Source organism: Equus przewalskii, unplaced genomic scaffold (genome assembly GCF_037783145.1).
Source record: "Equus przewalskii isolate Varuska unplaced genomic scaffold, EquPr2 ChrUn-13, whole genome shotgun sequence".
NCBI lineage: Eukaryota > Metazoa > Chordata > Mammalia > Perissodactyla > Equidae > Equus > Equus przewalskii.
In genome coordinates this window covers 14052246-14067166 of record NW_027228750.1, presented here as the reverse complement: position 1 = coordinate 14067166, position 14921 = coordinate 14052246, and the positions used below count along the sequence as shown (strand labels likewise).

General features: G+C 36.6%; 1 protein-coding gene across 7 annotated transcripts in view; it reads left to right on the top strand.

Moving 5' to 3' along the window:
- Positions 1-2847: 2847 nt before the first annotated feature.
- Positions 2848-14921, top strand: part of RNPC3 (RNA binding region (RNP1, RRM) containing 3) — a 54593-nt gene continuing 42519 nt past the window's right edge. For 6 of the 7 annotated variants that reach the window (XR_011536810.1, XR_011536809.1, XR_011536808.1 and 3 more), the window contains exons 1-7: positions 2848-3437; positions 4847-4894; positions 9462-9580; positions 10491-10574; positions 10971-11082; positions 12158-12226; positions 13385-13527. Coding sequence is in view for 3 of the 7 variants with exons in the window: in XM_008526368.2 (XP_008524590.1) it covers positions 3243-3437; positions 4847-4894; positions 9462-9580; positions 10491-10574; positions 10971-11082; positions 12158-12226; positions 13385-13527 (770 nt within the window). In the remaining 4 variants the exon portion in view is untranslated. The remainder of the gene's footprint in view (positions 3438-4846; positions 4895-9461; positions 9581-10490; positions 10575-10970; positions 11083-12157; positions 12227-13384; positions 13528-14921) is intronic. The other variant, XM_070608073.1, reaches the window with a different exon arrangement.

Genomic DNA, 14921 nt, shown 5'->3' with positions numbered 1-14921 from the left:
TGGAGTTTGAGGTTGTCATTTCAAACCAAATTGGACTGTTAATAACTGAAAGTGATCAAGAAATTATGAAATCTGCCTAAGCTATTGTCAAGGGAAGGATAAGGCAGATTTAATTGCGTACAACTAAAAGCAATTAAGAGGAGAGAAAATAAAATTCTGTCATGTTATTATCCTACTGAGTTGCGATATCTCAATTATTGTAGATAAGGACAATTAACCTTATCTTGTTGGCCCATGCAGCAATTCTTGATGATAGGCGGCAGTAGTAAATACTAAAGTTAACCCATTCAAACATTCATTCATTGAACAGATATTTATATAATAACTACTATGTGCAAATCATTTTGCTAACCATAAAAAGACATAAGAAAAAGCCTGCAAAGGACAGCGTTTAAAGTAGCATGCCCTCTCTAATCACAGTTTATCCCTCTACCTGTCTCTATTTTTTCCCCAAAGCACTTATTACTCTCCAGAAGGAACTCATTTATTTACTTATCTACATGTTTCAGTCTGTCTTTGCTACTACAATGTGAGTACCAAGAGAGAATTATTTATTCCTCCTCTCCTTAATTTCTCAACATTGGCACACCCCATGGATCAATACTGGGCCCCCTTCTCTCTACCTACCCTTGCATATAATTATTATACGTGTTGATGCCATATATGTATCCATGGATACATATGTATCCAGTGTTGATGTTTGTCCAGAATTTCATATTTACGCATCCAACTGCCTACTTGAAACATGGAAACTGAATAGATACCTTAAATTTAATGTGTTCCTGCCTCCCTGTCCCTCCACCAGACCTGAACCTAGCTACACTTTTGTCACTCTTCTCATGCTCATTAAATGGTATCATCATCCACCTAGATGGTGGACAGTTTGAGGCTCAAGCCAAAACCCCAGAGTTTACCCTTTTTTTTTTCTCTCCAAAGCCCCAGTACATAGTCCTATATGCTAATTGTACGTCCTTCTAGTTCTTCTATGTGAGCCACTGCCACAGCATGGCCACTGACAGATGAGTGGTGTGGTTCTGCACCTGGGAACCAAAGCTGGGCTGCCAAAGTGGAGTGTGCTGAATTTTATCCACTAGGCCATCAAGGCTGGCTCAGAATTTTCCCTTAATTACTCTTTTTCATCTGCAAGTCTACCAATTCTACTTCCAAAATACATCTTAATTCCAGCTCCTTCGCTCCATGTCTGCTTTCATCGAACTACTTCAAGCAGTGTTTTTGCCTAGGCTACTGCGGTAACTCAACTAGTCTTCTTGCTTCTAATCTATTTTTCACACCGCAACCAAAGAGAAACTTTCATATCCAAAATTTAATCATTATACATACATATACATACACACACACACATCCCTACTAAAAAAATCTGTCCAGTTTCCAATTGTTCTTCACATATCAAGACTCCACCAAAAAATCTGTAGGGCCCACATGAATCTCTACATACCCGACATTTTGGGGGGTTTTCCCCAAGTTTTTTCTAATGTCTGTCCCTCATCTGCTACCCAACCAATGCTCCATGAGAGCCAAATTTTGATGTATTGTTTAATGCTATGTCTTTATATCTAATCAAGCAGCAAAAGGAGCAGTAAGAAGCACCTTTGACCTTGAGACTGTAGCAGCTGCACCTAAAATAACACTTCTCTCTAGAATCCTCAAGACCCTCACTGTATGAAGTGAAGGAGACATTTCTGCTTCACTGTGTTCAGAAACTAGGCAGAATAGTGGATCAGAGTATAAAGCTCAGTCACACTAATAGCCTCAAATTCCAGTTCCGCCATTTACTAGCTGTGCGACTTAAACGTCTTTGTATATCAGTGTCCTCAATTGTACAATGGGGAGGCGTAGCTACCCTTTAGGGTTGTTGTCAGGATTAAATATGTGAAGATACAGTAGTCCCCCTTATTCGTGGGGGTTACGTTTCAAGACCCCCAGTGGATGCCTGAAACATCAGTACCAAACCCTACACATATTATACCTTTTCCTTTACGTACATACTTATGATAAAAATTTATAAATTAGTCAAAGTAAGAGATTAACAAAAATTAATAAAAGAGAACAATAACATACTCTAATAAAATATAGATCTTAACACAGCGTATGATTTTTTTTCCTTATTGAGAATTTCATCTTTACACTTAAGTGAAGCACATTAGGCCTTCTCTTTGGCATATCCAAACTGCCAACATCACAACTCTTGCATTTTAGGGCCATTATTAAGTAAAATAATGGTTACTTGAACACAAGCATTGCGATACCACAGTCTATCTGATAACTGACACGGGCAGGTAGCGTATTAGATAAAATGATGATTCACCTCCCAGGCAGAATGGCAGATTTCATCATGATATTCAGAATGGCACCCAATTTCAAACTTACGAATTGTTTATTTCTGGAATTTTCCATTTAATATTTTTGGATGGGGGGGTAACTGAAATGGAGAAAGCAAAACAACCATGGACAACAGGCACTACTGTGCATATACACACATCCTCTGCCTAGGGGCTGTGAATTCTGTGAAATGAACCCCAGAGCCTATGAGGCTGTTATATGCAAATGAGTCAAGAAAACAAAACACTTTCTTGTCTCAACTTTTTGTTCCTTAAACTGAGTTGTCCACCTACCCGGACCCTTAGCTGAAGAAAGAACTTGCTATCTTTAGGCCTTACTATCCTCAGACTATAAATACACACCTCACATTCCTACACCAAGATCCCCTCCCCTCCTGTGCTTCGGGTGTATTTTCCCAAACACCAGGATCAGGAGCCCTGCCAGTGCAGCTCCACACTGCGCTTGCGCCAGCACAGACTCGCTCCTTCCACCCAACCCCCCCTCCCCGCCCATGCGTAGCAGTGACTCCTTCTGTCTGGGTTTACAGCCTCTTTCCTTCACGGCCTGAGATTCCTTCTTTGACAACTTTTTAAATCCTCACGCCTCTCTCGGGCGAATTTTTGCTCTTAACACCTTCAACAGCTACCTGGAATTTAAATCACTTTGCTTTCCCGTCACTGTAAAACCTCTCCCTGCTGTCTGAGGAACGGGTCTCTGAACAGGTGTCACTTCTCCGTGGCAAAGGTCTCGCGAGAAGCTGACTACTTTTCGCGGTATTTCTTTGTTAACCAGAATCCTTAGCGCGAGGCGGAAAAATACGGCTTTCTCTCAGCTTCCGTCGATTGCCGCATTTTATCTGCGGCTCTTTTTTCGGCTTTCCTGTTGCTGTTTCCGCGAGGGAGATGGCGGCCCCCGAGCAGCCGCTGCCGACGATGTCGAGAGGATGCCAGAGCTCTGCTTCGCTTTCTCCGCCGCGGGGCGACCGAACCCTTCTGGTGAGGCACCTGCCAGCAGAGCTGAGCGCGGAGGAGAAAGAGGACTTGCTGAAGTATTTCGGGGCACAGTCGGTGCGCGTCCTGTCCGATAAGGGGCGACTGGTAAGGGCGTGCCCAGTCCTCAGCCTCCCGGGAAGGCCCTTGGCTGGTGACCCAGGGAGGGGCAGGTCTGACAGAAGGAAGAAGACAGAAACGAGTAGGAAGAGGCCCTTCCCCATCTTTCCTCTTTCACATCTAAGTATCTTGCGTGCCAAGTCAAGTTTGAATTGGCTCGAGCCTAGGTTAGTCACAGGGCTGCGGAAAAGGGCAAGTGAGAAAGGCAAGGCAGGAGAGTGGAAAATAGCGTAAATTCCCTTTTGCGACTCATCCTGAGACTCTCAAAACTTGTCTGAAGTTGGGGGTATTTCTGTTAGAGTACTGTCAGAAATGTGTAATAAAGGCCTTTTTAAAGATCTTGGTTCATTTATAAGCCAGTGTTAAAACGTATCAAAATAGAGGAGAAACTACAATAGTAACTTGAGTAAACTAGTTACAGAATTTCAACTAGGTTTTTGACGAAGAAGTTCTTCGTAAAATTTTCCCTAAGGAATCTTTTAGGGAACAATATTACAGGAATGTAATTATTCGTTTTTATACCTGAAGGTGTTTTAGATGGATTTCTCTCCATTAAAATGGGGAGATGGTCTGTGATGGGGTAAAACATCAATGGATTCAAAGTCTCTCCCAGGTGACTGTAATATGCAGCCAGCGTTGAGAATTACTGAGTTAGAAGAAAGACCGATTTTGATAAAAGCTTCATGTATATCAGCAAATACAAATATTCATGTGATTCAGTTTAAGTACACTTAATTGGGTCGTCTTGGATCAGATAAGGAAAAAATTAGAATGTGTGATATGGTTACTCAAACAACTTACAAATACTTTAATAAGCACTGACAAGGACTCTTCCTTAGCATAATGATTCATGTACTTTTGACTTATGTTCCTTTTCTGATGGTTTAAAAGATATTTACAGGTTATATTTAAAAATGACTTCTCCTTTTGAACCCTTATTAAAAAGATAAAACACAAAGAAAACATACACTTAAGGAATGATTTTATATTAGGCACGTTTTTAAGCTTTGCATTTGGCCGGATAGAGGAAAATTTAGATCTTTAGATATGTTATAAATGGGAGCTATTTTATATTTTGCATGGTTTAAGTGTGATCCTCTGTGTTTAGTAGGAGTTTTTTAAATTCTGGTCTCTTGAACTATTTGAATGTATATATAAAACATTGTGTGCCTGTGCACACCTGTATATGAAGAAGGCTACATAGCTTTCATCTCAAAGAAGTTTGATTCAAAAAAGATTGAGAACCGCTGTACTGAAATTAATAAACAGTTAAAAGATCTTGATTTTTCCATGATTTTATTAATGTGTCACATCACTGTCAACTGGTAAAATATCAGACATTTTTATGAGAAATTGAAATTATATTAGAAATAATGTGTATCTTAATTCTTTTTCAGAAACATACAGCTTTTGCTACTTTCGCTAATGAAAAAGCAGCTATAAAGGTATGACTTTTTCTTTGCCATTAGAGTTATCAACAATTTTCTATTATCAATCTTGGTTTGAAAATGAAACATAATGTTAAACTACACTTTTTTTTTTTTTTTTTAAAGATTTTATTTTTTCCTTTTTCTCCCCAAAGCCCCCCGTACATAGTTGTATATTCTTCGTTGTGGGTCCTTCTAGTTGTGGCATGTGGGACGCTGCCTCAGCGTGGTCTGATGAGCAGTGCCATGTCCGCGCCCAGGATTCGAACCAACGAAACACTGGGCTGCCTGCAGCGGAGCGCGATCTTAACCACTCAGCCACGGGGCCAGCCCCTTAAACTACACTTTTTAAAAGTGAAAGCATTTGTATTTCAGGAGTTTGGTTACAGGCTACATTTGGTTTGTCAGTTGGCAGATCTTGCACAATATTTACGTATTTAAACATAAGAATAGTAGATTACTAGAAAGTGAATTAAAATTGAAGTGTAATGTTATGTAATTAAAAATAAGTTCTAAAGGATGCAAAGATTGATAACTACCTCTGTAGCTGTTGCAAAGTAAGATATTTTAAGTATTAAAGGGAGAAAATATATATTTAAAAATCTTAGGGAATCAATTGCAAAGAGGTGACCTTTGATGTGGACTTTTAATGATTAGTTGGATTTTGAGAAGAAAACAAAGGGAGATGGACCATCTAGGTTTGGAGAACATTTAGTAAAGCTATGGGGCATGGAAAGTTGTAAGTGGATCAAGACCTAAGGGTTGAAATGGAAATAGGACTTGGAAAATAGATTGAGTCTAAATTTGGGTGGGAGGGAGGGATTGAATTTTGTTGAGTAGGTATTCTAAAGACACTTGATACATTTGAGTTAGCCAGTAATATGGTCAGGTCTGTGAAAGATATCTGGTAGTGTTTATGTAATAGATTAGATGTGGAAAAAGGTTAGAGGTAAGAAGACCAAATGGAAAGCCAAGACAAGAGAAATGTTATAATGGCCAGGACAAGAGAAAGGATCTGAATAAGGCAATAAGAAGACAAAGGAAGAAGAAGGTAAATACTTGGTAGAGATTGAGTTTGTAAGTCTTATGATCCCTATAGATGTAGAAGTTGAGAGCAGGAATACTTTAAGATTTTTGGACTTAGTTATCGGGTTATTACATTAGCTGACAGAGGCAGGATTCAGAGGATGTTTGCAAGGTAGATAATTCAAATGTCATCTATTAACTCTGAGGAGTCAATGTGCTACTTCTATGGAAATCTTTTAAAAACATTTAAAAATATGAGTCTAGTGCTGAGGCAAGATGAAAAATGGAGTTTCTTCAATCAAGTGAATGGATATGGTTACCCACAGGAAGACAAGCCAGCGAAGAAGACCAAAGGAGAAGTTAGGAAGGAAGCAGAACTAGAAAAAAAATGATCATAGATGCAAAGAGAAGAGCGTTTCAAGAAGATGAGATCCTGTGGTGACACAAAATGAGGAATGAACAGCCTATTAGTAAAGGACTTTTTATTATGAAATGATAGAAATGACCCAAATTCTCAGTAAGGAGAAGAGACAGCTTAAATTGTCGTATATCCATATACTTGACTGTCAGAGAATTAAGGTCGAATGAATATGTATTAATAAAGCATGTAGCCCAGATAGAGTACATGAATAAAGTTGCAAAACATTATGTATGACATAACTTTTAATTTATGGAAAACTAATGGTATATTTGTTAATTTATGCATAGAAAAAAATGTAGTAGAGGTATATGCCAAATTCTTAATGTCTTTCTCTGAGAGTGGTATTACAGAAGATTTTCACATTATATGTATTTTTAAAATTTTTTTCAGAAGACTTTTTTTTTAATATAGCATAAGAAATTATAAATGAAATATGTTAATGAAAACCACATTGTTTTAGGGTCAAGAATAACTTGGAAGAGAGGACATGGAGCCGGTCATTGTCTTTGAGAAATGTTTGTATTGAAGAGAAGGAATGAGAAAATAATAGCAGTGATAGGACTTTTAGGCTAGAGTGCACTTGATTGATTTAAAAAAAAAGAGGAAGAGAAATGTTTAAGAATAAAGTAACTGAGCTAGATAGGGAGATTAGTTAACATTAAAAGTGAAAAGCCATAAATCTTTGAAAAGAAGAGACTGTGTGTGATACAATTTTGAGAGGAAGAAAGTTGAAGTAATTCAGTTTAGATGACTTGTGTTTCAGATAATCAAAGGTCCATTGATAGTGAAGAGGTCTAGAGTTGATTTAGGGACTGGAAAATTATTGAAGTATTTTAAAACTTGCTTTGTATAATGGAGTCAAATAAGGATGCCTAAAGACAGAATAAAATTGTAGTCCCAGTTAAGGCCTACATTTGTTCAAAAACTATTAAGTGCCTACTGTGTGCTAGATGCTTCTTTAGGTCTTGGGATACATCAGTGAATAAAACAAAGATTTTTGCCCTCATTGGAGCTCACATTCTCAAAAGGGGAGACAGACCATAAATAATAAACTTAATAAATTGTTTATTATTTTAGAAAATGATAAATGCTATGGGAAAAAAAGAAAAAGAGCAATAGAATCAGGAATGTGCTGGCTGGGGAGGGTTAAGTTGCAGTTAACGTGGTTAGGGTCATATTTGAGCAACAATTTGAAGGAAGTGAAAGAAGTTAGGAGGTGAATGAACATGCCTGTTATGTTCAAGGAAGCCAGTGTGGCTGAAGCACTGAGGGGAGATGATTGGATTTGAGGTCAGAGTATTAATAGAGTTCATACCTATATTTTTTGTAAGGACCCTAGATTTTACTCTGAGTAAAATGGGGAGCCATTGGAGTATTTTGAGCAAATCAGTAACATAATATGACTTAATAATATTTAAAAGGATCACTTTGTGTTGAGAATAGATGAAAGGCAAGAAAGAGTAGAAACAGGAGATCTGTTAAAAGATTATTCTGGTAATTCAATCTAGAGATGATGGTTACTTGGACCACCGTAGTAGCAGTGGACGTAGTAAGAAGTGGTTAGATTGTGGATATATTTTGAGGGTAGAAACTAACAGGATTTCTTGATGGCTTTCATATGCAATGTGGGAAAGAGTTGTAAAGCATGATTCCAGGATTTTTGGCATGAGTCAGGAGAAGAATGGAGTTACCATCAACTGAAATGGGAAAGGTTCCAGATGGAGAACATTTAGGGGGATGAGGAGAGATTAGTGGTTCAGTTTCTGAAGTGTTGATTTTACGATGTTTGTTAGACATCTAGGAGGAGCTATCCAGTAGTTTGGGTATATGTTCCTGGACTTCAGCGTAGAGGTTTGGGCTGAAGTTAGAAAGTAGGGAATCATTAGCATGGAGATGGTATTTAAATTTAGGATGCTGGATTAGGTCACCAAGAGATTAGATAGAGAAGACCAATAATAGGGCTCTGGAGTATGCCTACATTAAGAGTTACAGAAGGCACAAGCCGAAGAGATTGAGGAGTAGAAACCAGTGAGCTAGGAAGAAAACTGTGGGAAAGTATGGTGTCTTGACCCCAAGTGAAGAACATATATCAAGGAGGGAGTGATCAGCTGTGTTAAAAATACAGTAGACTGAAGACTGAGAGTTGACCATTGGCTTGGCAGTATAGAATTTGTTGTTGCCTGTGACCAGCAGTGTCAGTGGACAGATTAAATGTAAGCCTGATTGAAGTGAGTTTGAAGCTGGAAGACAGGAGAGGAATTTTAGATAGAGGACTTAGATAACTCTTAAGGAATTTTACTGCGAGTAATTAAAAAGGGAGCAAGCAGTGGTAAGTGGGATCAATAGATGAAGAAGAAAAAATTTTAGGATGGGAGAAATAAGAGCATGTTTGTCTCGGATGTAGATAATCCAGTAGAGGACAGAAAATTAGCAGAATAGGTAAGAACACCCCCATAATTCCAGAGAGTAGAAGTGAGGCTCTTGAATAGATTAGAGAGGGTGGGATATAGGATACAAGTGAAGCAACTTGATTTAGATAAAAACATGGATAGTTAATATGTGTTATCAGATGGAAGGTAGAATATGTAGGTACAGATGCTGGTAGGTGGGGAGTTATGTTGGGAATGTGAAGTTCTATCTAGTTGCTTCATTTTTCTTAAAGTAGGAAGCGAGGTCATAGGCTAAAAGAATGGGAGAGGAATATTGTGAGGTTGAGGAACAAGAAGAAAGTACAAAATACTCTCTAAGATATTGATAGAAAAAAATGAACTAAGAATGTGGTACGTAATATGTAAGTGTGTGCCTTCATTAAGAGCAACCCCCAGATTTATGTCTGTGGTCATGAATTTAAATGAGACCAGGCCAATTCATTATGTTTGCTTTTCTAACCATTTTCAGCTGCCTGGGTATAGACAGAGTTGGATTCAAGCAGATTTTAGTTTTGCTAAGTGATGGGAATTAGTCCCTTAATAATCATTAAAGCCTTGGCAGCCTGAACTTAGAAATGTGTAAGAAATAGCTGAAGAAATGTTAGCAGCATTAACAAAAACTGTATATAAGTTATTTTGTATATGATCTCTAACAAATAATTTTTGGTACAGTTAGCAAATTTTTACTCTTTTGTTCTTCCAACCGAAGGCACTGACAAGACTCCATCAGCTGAAACTTTTAGGTCATACTTTAGTTGTTGAATTTGCAAAAGAGCAAGATCGAGTTCATTCCCCATGTCCCTCTTCAGGCAGTGAGAAAAAGAAAAGGTATGTAGATAGTTAAGTTTTCCTAACATTTTACAGTGTTTTTTAATCAGTTGTATTGCTATTGGATTGTTTTCAGACTAGCAAGTAAATAATCTAAAACAGTAAATGATACATCTGTTGAATCTGTACATTAAAATAGTCTATTTATTTTTGTCCTAATTGTACAGTAGGAACCTGAGTGTTGATTTAATATTAGGAATTAATCAATGTGAAGTGGGAAGAGAGATGGTGAAAAGCATTCCACTTTAAGTGGATGGAAGGTAATTAGTATAAAGTCTTTGTTGTACTAGAGATAGTAGGGTGTCATGAATGGGCATGCTTTGATATCAAAGACTAATATTTGGTTCCCAGCTGTAATTCTTTGTAGTTATACAGCCTTGCAAATTGGCTTTATGTTAGTGGTTCTCAAAGTGTAGTCCCTGGACCAGCTGCACCATCGTGGATCTTGACGGCAATACAAATTCTTGGGTCTTAACCCAGTTCTACTGAATCAGAAATTTGAGGTTGTGGGGAGGATAACGCCCCAGCAACCTGAGTTTTAACAAATCCTCTAGTTGATTGTGATGCACATTAAAGAAATTTGAGTGTCACGATTTTATGCCATGTAAACTTCAGGTGTGGTGTTTTTTTTGGTCAGTGAGGTTTATCATACCATCTTCACAGTGGTACTGTGAAGAGTAAATGAAAATGTGGCATACTTTGTATAGTATTGGAATAGAGGAGGTATTTACTGAAGCTTGATTCTGTTTCCCTTCCTTTTCATTGGTGGTTGCTTGAGAAATACTTCAAATTTTTACATATTGTAGGACTGTTTTAATAATGCCATGTTTGAAAAGATAATGTCTTTTCTGTATGCAGTTTTTCACTCTGTTTCTAAAGATCAGATCAACTTTGATTCTGTGTTTCTTAGGTCTGATGATCCTGTGGAAGATGATAAAGAAAAGAAAGAACTTGGTTGTTTAACCATAGAAAATGGAATTGCACCAAACCATGGGTTAGCATTTTTTGTTTGTATTTTGTTGTTCTGAGTATATATACATACATACACATATATATACTATATATATAGTAAATAAGATAAATTTTCTTTTAAAGGGTATGTCATGAATATTTTTAATGTGTTGATTAAACATTTTGAGCTATAAGAGTTTGTCGCTAAATTTGGTTCCATCAACATGTGCAGGGTTATAAGATAAGCTCTAAGAAATACTTTATTTTTCTTTAATGCAATCAAGGCAAGTTTATTTTTAAATGTACTTATTTGGATCTACTAGAAATAAGGTTAATCTAAGAGTACTGAATCATTTGAGCAATTTTGTATGCTAGCAGGTTACAAGTTATTGATATGAAGCGTATTAAGACATGATAAGAATTTAAAATTTTTTTTTAGGCTGACTTTTCCTCTCAATTCATGCCTCAAGTATATGTACCCACCACCTTCCAGCACAATCCTAGCAAACATAGTAAATGCTTTGGCAAGTGTGCCTAAGTTCTATGTACAGGTAAGTAGAATAAAACTTTACTTTCCTCAAAGTGAGTGCTTATATAACTTGATAAATTATTTTCCATGCTAATTCTCATGCTTTTTCATAATAGTATTAATCAGACAAATTCTGACAGGCAATGATACTATAATATTTTAAAGATATGTCAGTCAGTTCAGGCTGCTATAACTAAGTGCCATAGACTGGGTGACTTATAAACAACCAAAAATTGTCACAGTTCTGGAGGCTGAAAGTTGGAGATCAGGGTGCCAGCATGGTTGGTTTCTTGTGAGGGCCTTCTTTTGGGTTGCAGATGGCTGTTTTCTCTTTGTATCATCACAAAGCTGAAAGAGGGTGAGAAAGCTCTCTGGGTTCCTTTTTATAAGGGACACTAATCGCTTTCATGGGGGTTCTACCCTTGTGACCTAGTTACTTCCCAAAGGCTCCCCTCCTAATCTATTAAATTGTGGGGTTAGGATTCAACATATGAATTTTGGAGGGACACAACAAACACTCAGTCCATTGCAAAAAGGAATGAAATATTTCTACATTCAAGTAAAGCCTTTTGTAAACTATAATATAAACATACTAATATGTTTAGTATTAGTATAATAAACATAAGCTAATTTGGGAAATATAATTTCTGGTAATTCTTTGTTACCTTAGCATACATGTTTAATGTAGAGATTCTTTCTTAAAGGAAAAGACATAGTGGACCCTCAGCAAATGCTTCAAAGTATTGACAGTAATAAGATACTTCTTTGAAGTACAAAATATGGATGTTTATTTCCTTTATTTTGCTTCTCTCTGTTTTATAATTAGTAATCAGGGAAAAAGACACAACATTTCAGTAGATTTAACATTGCAAGAAAGTGACATTTTTAATAATGAGAATAATAGCATTAGTAGAATTGACAAACATTTTAGGAAGGGTGATATGAGATATACTAGGGCCTAGTTTTAGCCCTGTCCAGGGATTATAAAGGCAAAAAATTACTCAATAGTGTTATTGCAAAGTTTTTAATTATGTAAAATATAAGATGAGTCAAATCATCATTTCACTATGTGATTTTAAATGTTTAATTACTTTAAGGTGCTTCATCTTATGAATAAAATGAATTTACCCACACCTTTTGGACCAATTACTGCACGACCTCCCATGGTAAGAAAGCTCTTAGGATTTTTTCTAAGATTTTAAATTTCTCTTCTGAAGGTGGGAATATTGATGCTAACATTTTTAAATGTTGTGCTAGTGACTTCTAATGCACATTGAAAAGAAGGAACAAATATAAAGTTAATGTGATGATAGTCAAGTGGAGAGCTGAAAGTGGAAGAAAGCCAAAACATGAAAGAGGTGCTTTTGGTAATAGAAGCCATTGTTTCTACCAGTGTTATTGTTCAATCTTTTGATCCAGACAGTTGTGCCATTCTATAAGATAATTGCATTTAACAAACTTAATTTTCTAAAATTTCTGTTCTGGTTTTATTGCATATAGAACTTCATTTGCAGAAGACAAGAAAGTTTGCTAATTTTTTAAATTAGAATTTGCTATGCAAATCTACCAATTTAGTTAGTAGCCTGTGTCTGCTCTTGAATAATTTTAGTTATTTTGCTATGATACTCTTAGTAGTTTTTTAGATAATAGCAATGAGAAATTATCTTGACTACTAACATTTAAATGGAAAATTTGCTTTTCTGTTGTATTTTGGCTGCTTTTCTAATGTGTACACTGTTGGCTTCATAATTTTTCTTTGTAAGCCAAGACCTCAATGCCTGGAACATTGCAGGGATATTAGTTAAGACTATGTTAGCTACTGTTAACAAATAAAACTGAAATCTTAGTCACTTAAAACAATGTGAGTTATTTCTTGTTCATGTCAAGTTCATTCCAAAAGTAAGGCAGAATGATGTTCTGCTCTACTGAGTCATTCAAAAGACCTAAGTTATCTTCACTATGTGCATTCTCAGGTTTTGGTGAGGACATTACCATGCAACCTGCAGATCAAGAAGGGAGAGAGGATTATATGTATGGAAGTTTTTTATGCTAACATTCCATTGGCTAAAACGCAGTTACATGGTGAGATCTAACTACAAGGGATCTTGTAGTTTGGAAATTTAGTCCAGCTAGATGCCAAGGAAAAAGAAACAAGTTTTATGATCAGCTAGCAGTCTGCCACAGCAGATGTTCCCTCAATATATGTTAAATGTGTCAAAGAATATCATGAGGTAGAGAGATATGAGAATTGTGCCTGGGTGGATGGTTTTTGTATTCCATAAACATAGATTGCTATAGTATTTTCGTTTTGTTCTTTTAATTAGTATGAAGACTATATGCCATTACACGCACCTCTTCCACCTACATCTCCTCAGCCACCAGAGGAACCTCCTTTGCCAGATGAGGATGAGGAACTATCTAGTAAAGAATCAGAATATGAAAGCAGTGATGATGAAGACCGACAAAGGTTTGTAATGTTAAATAATACTTGTTTAGATTCCAAGAAACGTAGACTATTGGGAAAGTGATTCTCTAGCTCTTTTAAAATTTTGCATATAATCTTTCATAATTTAGGATCATTAAAATTTGTCTGTTCCTAGCCCCCAACCCCTCAAACATGTAGTCGGTATAGATTGAAACTTGAGAGAAGATATCAAGACCTAAGGAAAAATTTTTGTATTGTGAGTAATTTTTTAGATGAATGATTATGGTATCATAAAGTACAGTTGATCTTCATTATTTGTGGATTCTATGTTTTTTAATGTGGCTAGCTTGGTAAAAGTTAGTTGTAACCCAAAAATCAATACTTGCACTGCATTTATGGTCTTTTGTGAACATAGGCATATGCAGATGGTGGAAAATTTGAGTTGCTCAACTTGCACATTCTTAGATGAGGTAGAACAAGGTGACAGTCTGCCTTCTTGTTTCAGTAGCTCCTTGTCCTTTCTATGGTCTTTTTTAGTACCATGTTTTTCACATTTTTGTGCTGTTTGTTGGTGATTTTGGTGTTTAAAATAGTCCCCAAGCATAGTGTTGAAATGTATTCAATTCAAGATCAGGAAGACTGTGATGTGCTTTATGGAGAAAATACATGTGTTAGATAAACTTTGTTCAGGAATGAGTTATAGTGCTATTGACTGTGAGTTCACCGTTAATGAATCGACAACATACAGTCATGCACCACTTAATGACAGATGCGTTCTGAGAAATGCGTTGTTAGGCAATTTCATTATCGTGTGAGCATCAGAGTGTCCTTACACAAACCTAGATAATACGGCTATACTTAGGCTATATCGTGCTAATCTTATGGGACCACCATTATATATGTGGTCCATTGTGGACCGAAATGTGGATCATTTTGTAGCACATAACTGTGTGTGTTAGATGAAGCGTCCTTAAACAGAAACACACATAAAACAAGGTATGTGTTGATCAGTTGATGAAATGTGAGCTTGCGGGAACCTAATCCTGAATTTCCCCTGTAGACAATGATTCATCATTCTCTAATTTAGTGTTTGTGGAGGCTTTATGGGACTCTCGTTACTTTCAAATAATGAGAACAGAAGTAAATTGTATTCATATTTTGTCATATTTTGTCAGCTTCTTCTCCTGGACTTTACTCACCTCAGAAAAATTTCTAGAGCAACTCTGTAGGATTTAATACAAAATTATTTGTAGTAACTACTGCAGATAAATTATTCTTTTTATTGGTTATTCTTGATGATCTACATATATTTTATTTAAAGACTGTCTTAAAACAGTAAGTTGTTAATAAGGTTCAGGTATGTAATCCACAGCATAACCTAGAATAGGAATTGCTAAACATTTTCTGTATAGGGCCAAAGGGTTCTTTTGGAGTGG